Source organism: Macrotis lagotis, chromosome 1 (genome assembly GCF_037893015.1).
Source record: "Macrotis lagotis isolate mMagLag1 chromosome 1, bilby.v1.9.chrom.fasta, whole genome shotgun sequence".
Taxonomy (NCBI): domain Eukaryota; kingdom Metazoa; phylum Chordata; class Mammalia; order Peramelemorphia; family Peramelidae; genus Macrotis; species Macrotis lagotis.
The window spans coordinates 324,459,569-324,471,663 of NC_133658.1; the positions used below are offsets into that span (position 1 = coordinate 324,459,569).

Below are 12,095 nucleotides of genomic sequence, written 5' to 3' on the forward strand. Positions count from 1 at the left end.
GGCAGGCCCTTAGGATACAGGACATTAGAACCGAAAGGAAGCAGAGAGGTCATCAGGTCTAATCTCCCAACTTCACTTATAAAGATACTCTAGGTTGGAGGCAGTAAATGATTAGTTCATCACCACCTGGTAGTAAATTAGATTTAGGATTTAAACTATGTATGGACTGGTTTGGAATCTAGTTCCTGTATGATCCAAGGCTATCAGAGAGACCCAGGAGAAATCATCATTTCATCAGTTTGGAAACTTCAATGACCACCATTTCTGAAATAAAATGTAGAACAGATGTGGCATAGAATCACAGAATCTCAAAGGATCTCAGAGATGACCTACTCCAGTCCCCTCATTTTACAGAAGAAGAAGAAAATAAGGTTCAGAGAGAAGCACCTTGTCCCAGCTTATGGGTATAGTAGATTCAAATCCAGGGTCTCTGACTTCAAATCTTCTAGTCTCCCCACAATAACACAATGCCTTTTACCCCCTCGCTCCTGCCAGATCCTCATTTTATAGATGAGGAATCTGAGGAGAATAAGCAACTTCCTCACACAAGGTCTGGGGGGGGGGTGTTACTTATATGGCATTGTCTGGCAGTGGATATAACAATAGTGTTATACAGAGTCCTCTGACCAAAGTTGTATTGTCACAGGGCTTCTTATTTCCAGTAGTTTTAGAACACATCCTTACTCAAAGTGAAAACTTTTGTGAAAAACCTATTTGGTACAGTGATCAACCTATGGCCAACATGGTTGAGTTTCTCCTTTCTGGCAGACAAAGCAGAGAAGGCAAGAGGTGAATATCTATAAAAGCAAAATATTCCTAACATCACTAACTGGGAAAATTACAGTTAATCTATCCAGGTCCACAAAGTACTTTCATTAAACAACTCTGTAGAGTGGTAATGTAAGCATCATTATCCCTATTTTACAGATGGGAGAAACTAATTCTTGGAGAAGCAAAATGACTTGCCTATGAACACAAGGCTTCTAAGTGTCAGCACCATGATTTTAAGTCCAGGTATCTCTTGACTTTTCCACTTCAACTACATAGTGCATTTCTGGTTTTCTTTTTTTACACATTAGTGTGGCCCACAATCCTCTACCCCCAGTTTTATAAACATAGGGCTTCTTGTTCCCAGTCTGTCAAGTCTTGCCAGCAACAAATTTACCCAGGGCAGCCAGGGGGACATCCAGCCACAGAATTAAACACAAGCCTCCCGGGGATGCTGTTACTGCTTCTCTCCAAACAGTCTGCCACATTTGCACCAGCAGCCAGAGGGGCACAGGAACAGGGAAAACATTTCCCTCTCTCCATTTCCGTTGCCTGGAATCCAGCAGAGGTCCAGCTGTTGTATCATTAGGCTCTAACTACCTCACTAAACTTTCTAGATTGGAATGGGTAAACAGGACAGAACAGCCTCCCCAAGGAAACAGGAGAGACGCCAGGGTAGCTATGGCAACAGAGCCAAGAGAAGTCAGCTAAAGTTACTCATGCTCCACATGCAACATCACAAGCATTTTTCAAGATTAAGCTGCTAGAAGAAAGATGTCGGGGCTGCATATTATATTTCATTAGAATGGAAATTGCAGAGTGGGCCAAATCACAAGGCGCCTAGTTTTAAGCCGAGCCCAAGGACAACATTTAGTTGTTCTTTTGCTAATACCTAAACCAGAGTCTTCATTTTTAGTAACAGCTCAAATATTTGGGAGGGGGAAGGGACCAAACTGAATAAAGGGCCTGACTGTAAACCACCTTAAAGAGCTAGCATTTTATATTCTAAGGTTTATTAAATTCTATCATGCTATGGTATAACATCCCATTAGCTCTAACATTCTAGGTTGTAATAAAAGATCCCTCTCAGCTCTGTTCAATCTATGGGGCTCTAATATTCTACATGCCAAGGACTCTCACAACTCTATTATTTCATATGCTAAGGTCTTTATGTTAACATCTTATGTTCTAACAGCCTAAGCTGTAAGGTTTCTTGTGATTTGTGTTTGAAAAAACAGCACACTAATGATACAAATCACTACAAAGGGACAATGATGAACCTTTTGCTTATAACAGACTGCTCACTAGTTTCCTCAATTCAACATTTTTTTCCAACCTTTTTTTGACAGTATAATACTGTCAAATCTTTCCATGGTCAATGCTCTAACACTGGTTTGAAGCAATATTAATGCTGAGAGAGGGATATAACTGAGAAGTATGGCACTCCAAGCTTTTTCTGTTCTTTAGGTAACAACGTGAGTTGGGAACACAATGACAGCTCACCATACCCCTTTTTGCTTCTAGTTATCTGTAAATAAGGGGTTAAGACTTGTTTGATATGTAGCTGGAGACTTAGTAGTTATATTATACCATTCTCATATAGACAAATCTCTTATTTGGGAGTTAAGAGACTTGGGATCTAGAATCATAGAATGTTAGGAAGTCATTTAATCCATTGTCAATTAATAGCTGGGGAAAGTGAGGCTCAGAGAGATGGCTCATGAAAGCCATATATGAGATGATAGAATGGATTAAATGATTTCTGAGTTCTGTTCCTGTTTTAACACAACTAGTGTCCAGTGTTTTTCTGCAACATTGTACTACATGTCTCTTCAACTTTCAACTCTTTCAGTAACTTCTTGTGTGACCTTGAATAAGTCTTGTCAATCCTCTGAGCCTTGGTTTCCTTATTAAGAGAATGAGAAATTTCACTTAGGTGACTGCTCAAAGTTTCTTCCTCCTTTGAAATGCTGTGATTCTATGAAGCCCTCTGTCATTTCCACAGATTTCAACTTCCATAATGTGAAAACTAATTATACTTCTTTCTTCAATAAATTGCCATGATTAAATAAAAAAAGAACAAAAATTATTAAGCTACATTTGGAAAATGAAAAGTATTCACAGCTATGAGGTTGGATCAAAATTACAATTTGCACTTAAAATGAGAATGACTCACTAGAGCATCCATCTTTTCTAATAAGAACATAACTTACACTTTCTGGAATACAAGAAAACTTCTCTGAAATCATAAAAGGCACTCCATCCATAGCTGAAAAAGGAAGGAAAAAGTACATGTTAAAGTCATCCTCAGCATCAAACGAACTCAGAGCTGAAGGGACCTCAGAGGTCCCTAGTTCTACCCATAACTCAGAAGAAAAGCATTAGAGAACATGCCTTACAAATTGTATTCATCCTCCATTTGGAGACCTATAAAGACAGGGGACTCTCCATCTCTTGAGAAGGCACTGATAAGAAGCTTTCCCTCTAGAGTGATTTAACCCCCCTCCCTAACTCCCAGGTCTACTTTCTGAGGCCAACCAGAACAAATATAATCCTTCTTTCACATGCCAGTCCTTCAAATCCCAGGAAACAATAATCCTTCTGTTCATAAATCTTCTCTCTCTTTTTTTTTTTCCTTCAGGCTATATCTCTTCAGATCTTTTCCTGGATCCTTTTATGGCATGATTTCAAGACCTCTCAACATTCTTAGGACATGGCCTGAGTTTTGTCAGGGTCCTTCCTAAAACATGTTGCCCAGAATTGATTATGACCCTCCAGATGTGTTCTGATTAGGGAAGATCATTATCTTCTGCATTTTGGACAGTATGATTCTTTGGTTGTTCTTTTGAATTACTGAATTTGAACTCTAAAGATTGGACAATTTAAAGACTTATCCAAATTGATTGGAGATATTTCATTTGTTTACTAACTTTCTCCAGTATAGTTTGAATATTTTACTCAAAAATACAAAGGTCTGATCTTGAGCTGGGGTACTTTAAAGAACATCTAAAGTCCAATCCTCATATTTTATAGGTAAAGAAATTGAGGTTCCATGTCTCTTTGCACAATGGGCTCTGAGGAGTCCATCACAAAAATCTGTTTGATATTTGAGAGCCTGGATGCACATTTTTTTATATTACTGTAATGCAATCTCCAAAAGGGTAGGGACTAGGTCTTACTTTTTATATTTTATCCAATGCCCACTTAAGAAATGTTTTCTGAATGAGGACTAGTGGTGTAAAACAGCTAGAGTTGGAGTTGAATCCTGCCTTAATATTTATCATGGGAAAATTACAACTTCTCTGACTTAGTTTCCTAATCTGGAAAATATGGATAATAATACCTACCTACCTCATAAGCTTGTTATGAAGACATAGGAAAAATATATTCATTCATTTACTTGTCTATCATTTCAAGAGCCAGGAACCATGTTAGGTGCTAAGGCTACTCAGACTAAAAAAAAAACCCAACCAGAAAACAACCATTGAGGAGCCTACATACTATTGGATATAGGAAAAACATTGCAAAATTTAAGGCATTATGTAAATATCAGTTATTATTATTATTATGTAAAAGTACTTTAAAAACCTTATAGGACTAGGGGCGGCTAGGTGGCACAGTGGATAGAGCACCGGCCTTGGAGTCAAGGGGTTCAAATCCGACCTCAGACACTTAATAATTACCTAGCCGTGTGGCCTTGGGCAAGCCACTTAACGCCATTGCCTTGCAAAATTTAAAAACAAAAAACAAAAAAACAAAACACAACACCTTATAGGATTAAATAAATGTCAGTTCTTAAAATTAGTACTTATTAGCTTGTGTGCCTTTGTGTAAGTCACTTTCCTTCTTTACATCTATAAAAATGGAAGAAATAGAACAGATGACCTCCAATGACCCTCTTTGATTTTTAATTCTATAAAGTACAAGTACAAAATTGATGTCTCCAATGGATTAATAAAAACAGAAGAGAACCCTGAAAAAAAATCATGCTGCAACTGAATTATAGGCCCAACCATGCAGCAGAATAAAATATACCCTGTTTTAGAACTAAAAGGTTCACCAACTGGAGAGATATTTCCTCTGCTATAATCCCTAAAGTCTACTTCCCCGTTCACCATCAACACATCACTAACTTTAAAAACAGCTTGATGGGGAAATTGGAGCCCAGCAGGAGCCTATACCAGGTAAATGACCTCTGATCCATGACCACTTTACTTCCTAGGGTAATTTTATTCACTGGGGATTAGAAATGAGTATTACAGCATTAAATTTACTTCAATAATCTATTACTTCCTCCATGCAGATGCTTCCTCTACTGACTCTGGTCTCAGTACTGCTGATACTTTAAATTGAAAGTCTTCAAGAATTCCTACAGTTAAAAAACTTAATCATCTAGTACCCAGTCCTCCAATTCACAAAAACTAACAATATATAGCATTTTAAAATTTATGAGAGACAACATGATAGTAGATGGAGAGCTGCCCTCAAAGCATTAAGACCTGGGTTCAACTCTGACATCTACTGCCTGGGTGACCCAGGGCAATCATTTAACCTCTGAATGCTGTAGGTAGATTAGTGTATACAAGCACTATACCTGAGATCAGAAAGAACTGAGGGCAAAATAAAGCCACACTTAGTAGCTGTGTGACCCTGGGCAAGTCACTTATTCTGTGGTTTCCTCAGTTGTAAAGAGAAGATAACAACACCACCTACCTCTAAGAGTTGTTTAGGATAAAATGAGATATTTGTAAAGCTCTCCAATGCTCCCTCCCATCTTCCTCTCTGTCTGTCTGTCTGTCTCTGTCTCTCAGTGTCTAAGACTAGTTTCAGACAGGTGCCAATTTACATTTGTAGAGGTAGACCTGTGAGCTACTCATACCAGTGAAATCAATAGCAGGTGCTGGACTTATCTCTAGCCTCTTTTAGTTTTACAAAAAGTTTAAACATACATGATCTGACTTGATCTTCACAAAAGTCCTGGTCAGTGCAGTTATTAAGTACTTGCCATGTATCAAACCCTATGCTAAGCCCTAGAGACACAATAAAAGGCAAAAATACTGCCTGTCCGCCAAGGAGCTCCTGTTTTAATGGAGGAAACTAAAATGGAAATAACTAGACAGATAAACAGAGTAGATGGAACACAATCACAACAGGGTGACCTAGAAAGGTTTCCTGCAGAAGATGGAGGTTTGAGCTGAATTTTAAAGGAAGCCGGGAAACTAAAGTGAGGAAGGAGAGAATTCCAGGCATGTGAAATTGTTAATGCAAAGGTAGGGAATTGGGAGAAAGTATCCATGTTGATCAAATCACATTTCATCGAATGATTGAAGTGACCATTTCTCTTAAATTATAAGCTTTTAGACGTAAAGTGGTTCATTATTCCCTTTTGTATATATTAAATAAATATTTCTTAAACTGAATGGAATGAGCTATTTGACAAATCTTGAACTTTCCACCATAGCAAGTAGAGAACAGGTGGCCAACCATCTGTTAGGCATGGTAGAAAGGAGATTCCTACATTTGGCCAGGCTGGATTGAATAACTTCTAAGGCCTTTTCCAACTCTTGAGATTATAAAACAATATATGTATTTCAGGTGATGATAGAACAGTGGAGAAAGTACTGTACATGAAGTCAGAAGTTTCAAGTTGGAGTCCTAACAAAGAACAAAGTCCAACATAATATTCTCCTAAAGGGACTTTGTGGAAGAGACAATTCAATTAGATTCAAACATGTTAATTTCCTTTTATGTGATAAAAAGCATTCCTTACCCTCAAAGAACAAATAATCCAATAGGTTCAATACACAAATAATTACAATATACAAATGGGATATGTGACCTAATAGAAAGTGCTATGGGGGATCAAAGGGCAGAGAGATCACATTCATCTGTGGAAACAGGGATAGAGATCTGAGAAATTATCAAAGAGGGTACATTTACATTAGTCACTGAACTTGAGGAGGACTAGGACATTTAACAATGCCAGAGAAATGATCCATCCTTTATTTTGGACAGATACTATTACACTCTATACATAAAGATCAGAATATTAAGAAACTGTGAAATACCCAAAAAACAGCTAGCATATCCTCTAAATCTTCCTTGGATGAGTCACAAAGATTTTCTCATCATCCTGAATATCCTCCATTGGATTATGCCAGCTTATTGACTCTTCCTAAAATGTGCTATCTAGAATTGAACCCCATTTTTCATATTTGTTTTGACTCAGAAGGAATCATAGTGGGACTTTTCTTAAACTGAACTGGACGATATGCCTCCACTAATGTAGCCTAACACAGTAGTTCTCACATATAGCTAAGGGACCTCTAGGAGACCCCAGGATTTTTTTAGGATGTCTATGAGGTCAAAATGATTTCATAATAATACCAAGATGTTTTAAATGTGAAGACAGTAAATACCAATAGATATAAGAAAGATAAACAAAACCTCTTTGTGATGGGGGTGGTCCTTTATAATGTTTAAGAGGGTAAAAGGACTGAGACCAGAAAGTTTGAGAACCACTAGCCTAAGATTATATCAGTTTTTTACCATGCTGTCACACTGTTGACTTGCATTGAGGTTTTAGTCCACTAAATCCACTCAAATTCCTTTCAGACAAGTTCTATTTAGTTATAGTGCCCCCTTCTGGAACTTAAGTATAAGATTTTATATGTGTTCTTATTAAGTTTCATCTTATTAGATTTGGCCCAGTGGCCTATTAAGCTCTCTTTGAAGATGACTCCATCTTGCAGTAAGACTGTCATCCTTTCCAGATTTCTATCACCTGAAAAGTTGATAAGCATGGCACCTATTCCTTTTATCAAAACCTCTGATAAAATGCTAACAGGACAAATCAAAGTGATCCACTATGACCTCCATTATTCCATATCTCAAGACCTATTTATATCATCTTCTATTCTCTTCTTTTATGATCCACTTGCTGAATAAGACATAGCTCTTCCCAATGCCAAGACTAACCTTTGATTTGTGCCTTTTTTTCTCTAGTAATTTGCTTCTTCAATCATTTTTTTTAGGTTTTTGCAAGGCAAATGGGGTTAAGTGGCTTGCCCAAGGCCCCACAGCTAGGTAATTATTAAATGTTTGAGACTGGATTTGAACCCAGGTACTCCTGACTCCAGAGCCAGTGCTTTATCACCTGTGCCACCTAGCCACCCTTGCCTCTTCAATCATACCATCTCTCCCTCTCCATCCCTCCCTTTCTCTCTGTCTCCTCCCCCCATCAAGAGCTATTTTACTAGACCCTTCCTGCTGACAACAAATGCTCTTTCTCATCCTGTAACTCTCTTCCATGAATTTTTGTAAATCTACAAAAGATCCACCTTCCTTTTTTTACAGATGAAGAAATCAAGGTTTGCAGAGTGAATGGAACCCATTCAAGGTCACAACTAGTTAAGTGTCAAGGCTGGGATTTGAACTCTGTTCTCTTGACTCTATGATTGGGACTCTTTCCCCTTAAACCATTCTTCTTCTCTTGATATTTATTGTATGCCCCTGCTATTATTAGCCAAATTAATAAACATTTATTAAGCAACTACTATGTATGAAGGGTGCTGCCAGCTCATATCCAGCAAGTGTTTTCCTCTCAATAATCCTAGGGTATAGATGTTATTAAGGTTTACTCTTCCTATTTTACAGCTGAGGAAACTTGGGCAAAGAGAAGTTGAGTGACTTGTCCAGGGTCACACAGCTAATAAGTAGAATGCCAGGCTCCAGATTATTTGATGCTGGAGACCAGTACTCTTTTCACTATATTCTCTGTATCTCCAAGAAAATGTTCTTCCCAGCAGTTAGTATTCATGGTGTCTTATACATATCAGCACTTAATAAATGCTTGATTAATTGCTCTGAATATAAGGACATGCTGTAATTCTGTCCAAAGGAGGGATAGTTCAAGTTGTATTTCCACTAAACAATGCCCAACATCTTTGTAGGTCTTCTGCCCATGACAACTACAGACTGATGTTTTTAGAGAATAGAATGATACATTCTGAGGACTTTTCTAGTATGTAAATCATTCTCCAATGAAGTCTGGCTTATTTTTCCTAAATGTAACACTTGGAATTTGCTCAAATAATCTGCTCCCTTTCTTTGTACAAGTGACCAGGCATAATAAAAAGGTAAAGGTACAAATTCTGGACCACTGTTACACAGTTATACCCTTGAACTGCCCCACCCCCCAAATCTCTGAGTGGGTTGCCATCTGGTCCTGGAGATGCACTTGTCAATTAGGCCTAGAATATCACAGTCCTATGTCATTATTTGATCTAGTACCTCTGATCTGCTATTAGATCATGCCTTCAAAAGATTGTTAGGGAATCCTGCTAATGTTTCCCTCAGTGAGACTAAAGTGAAGGCCTTGTTTAATCTCTTTGATGCCTTTTCTCGCCATTTTTTTCAATCATGAAATTCAACTTTTGCCCCATGAGTAAAACTAGTTCAATTCAATTCAATATATATTCATTAAGTGTCTTTGATTTTTAAGACACACTATGCTAAGGGTTCAAAGGTGAAAAACAACGGATTCCCTGCTCTTAAGGAGCCTTAAAAAAGGGGCTATATTAATAATATACATGCCATTAATCAATGGCTATAATTATGAATATAAATACATTCTAGTGATTTGTTATTGACAACTTTTCCCACTACAATCTTATGAGGTAAGTTACACAAGATGAGAAATCACTAAAGGCTTATAACCTGAGGCAAGGGAGTTTAGCAGAAGGAAAACAGCTCTCATTTGGGTTAAAGATGTCCCTTCAATCCAGAAACGTTGGACACTGGTTTGGATTGGAATGTGGACAATCCTGTATTCAGAGGAGCCTTTTTGTATTTTTGCTATTTGTTTTCTACCTTGGTTTCTTAGTAAAACTTCTTTATTAAATCTTCAAACGACAATAGAGAATTGAACTGAGAAGCAAAAGAATTGGGATTGATTATGAATTGTGTTGCTAATGAGTCATGTGACATTAGGCAAATTACTTGCCTCCTCTCTGGTTCTATAAAATGAAGGTCTCTTTTGGCTCTAATGTTTCATATTCCCTCCAACTACATGATACCATTTCTGACCAGTGTGAACTATAGGACGTAGTTTTGTTCTGTGGGTCGTAGACAAAGAAATAGAAATTAAGGCATCGCTAGTGGATAGAAGTTGCATCATATGGGGAGTCTAAAAGCTCCAGTCTCAACTTTGGAAGGCTGGAGGAAGGAAGGACTGCATGGGAAGTGAATTAACTGGCAGAAAGAAAGAGAACAGGGACTGACCCCAAAGAACCCAGGGATTAAAGTTGGCCTATGTTCTGCAGCTGTCTAGTGTGCTACCACCTACCCCAACTCTGGGAGGTGGGGTGGTCATCCACTTAACTTGCTCAGGCAAGATTTCTTTTTGTCTGTTTGTTTGTTTGTTTCCCAAGTATGCTATGTTTGATGAAATAGCTAAGGAGTCTAAATAATTGACTGAAGCACACTTTACTTTTATTTTCCTTGGATGTCTGATTTTCTGGGGCAAAGTGTGCCCATGCTCACATCCAGACACAGACAGACATAGATACAGACTCAGGCAAACACCCAGACACACACTTTTCCTTAGTTTCCACCTAGGCGTTTTTAAACAGTCTCCAGGTTTCCTGTGGGGTATTATATTTCCTTTTCCTAACTAATGTCTGCATCTTGTCTTAGGATCTTTTTTCTAAAACTGAGTAATGGAGTGATAGATTTTTTGGGGGGGCCTTTCCCCCAATTTTATTTCACCAATGCTGATTTTGCTATAAGTTAAGATTACAAAGATCCTATATCAAACCCTTTTGAATTTTATTTTTTGAACTTTGAATTTATTTAGAATAAGACCTGATAGATTTCTTTGGGAGTTTCCCATCTACCTTTTCCTGAGATCATCTGTTTGTTCTAATGACTGCAACTTATCCCATACTGAAAAACATTTTATGAATCTGTGAAGCCAATGAACCACTTTGGCCTCATAAAAAAAAAAAAAACACTACGGAGGAAATCGGGGGACTGTATGCTTCAGGTGAATCTAACATAGACAAGGAAACCACCTTAAGTTTTGGTATGCACAAAGAAAGGGAGAATGTCCTAAAAAGGGGGGGGGAGAACCACTCTACTTGGCTCCAGTGTAAAATGCATCTGTAGTGCTATGTGCTATGTTCAGGGCTACTAGTATTGTAGAAGGAACTAAGGATCTTTTAGCCTAGAGAAAAGAGTCCAGAAATGGTTGTCATGTGAAAAAGAGATCAGGCTTGTTTAGCTTAAGGTGAAAATTAAAGTGGATTTTGACTTAATATAAAGCAATAACTAAAATTAAAGGCAGCTTGGTGATGTAATGGAGGTAATGCCAGTCCTAGAATCAGGAAGACTCATCTTTGTGAGGCCAAATCTGACTTCAGGTACTCACTAGCTGTATGAGACACTTAAGCCTGTTTACTTCAGTTTACTCATCTGTAAAAAAAAAAAGTTAGAGAAGGAAATGGCAAATCACTCTAGTATTTTTGCCAAAAAAAAAAAAAACCTCCAAATAGGACTATGAAGAGTGGGACACGACTGAAAAAAATCGAACAATAAAAACAATATAGGAAGACCTGCAGTCACCCCCACCCCCACACCAGAAAAATACCTGAACAACAACAAAAACAACAAAAACAGTATAGGATGCTCCTGAAAACAGTATAGGATGCTCCTGGAGGTAGTAAAGTCTCTATCACTAGAGGTCCCAGAATAAAAGAGCTACAAAGAATCTTAGAAATCAGTGTATAAATTTCTCATTTCAAAGAGGTGGAAATTGAAGCCCAGAGCAGGTAACCTGCCTGTGGTTTGTGGAGGTAAGAGAAGAATTAAGTAACAGAACAGAATCTGAAACTGAATGTTCTTTTCAGCACACCATGATAGAAGTTAATAGCAGTAACTTAACGTGCAATTGCTTGAATTTCACAGGATCATAGTTTCGAGTTGGAGTTTTAGAGTCCAACCCCCAAACTGTCTGGGAAGATGATACAGAAAAATGAGTGATGGAAAAAGGTGAAAAAGAAACATTCCTTCCCTCCTGGATCCAGTTCTCTTTAACCTGCTTTAATGGATTTCACCTCATTGCTGTGGGGATTCTTTGGACCAGCATTGCCTTCTCTTCAAGGGTGATTCCATGGGTTTCCCAAGAAGAGCTCTGCAAGGCCAGCTCCAAAGCCATCTCCTATATAGGTCTTTCCTGGTCCCCCCCCCCAATTACCTTGTGTTCATTTTGTACTTAGTTTTTGTATGCGTGGCTCCCCACATTGAATGTAAACATCCTGCGGAGAGAT

At 38.1% G+C, this 12,095-nt stretch overlaps 1 protein-coding gene across 6 annotated transcripts in view; it reads right to left on the reverse strand.

Annotated features, from left to right (window-relative positions):
• Window positions 1-12,095, reverse strand: part of MVB12B (multivesicular body subunit 12B) — a 322,603-nt gene that overhangs the window by 46,158 nt on the left and 264,350 nt on the right. For all 6 annotated transcript variants that reach the window (XM_074211557.1, XM_074211553.1, XM_074211552.1 and 3 more), the window contains one exon: window positions 2,982-3,037. In XM_074211557.1, coding sequence (XP_074067658.1) covers window positions 2,982-3,037 — 56 coding nt within the window. The remainder of the gene's footprint in view (window positions 1-2,981; window positions 3,038-12,095) is intronic.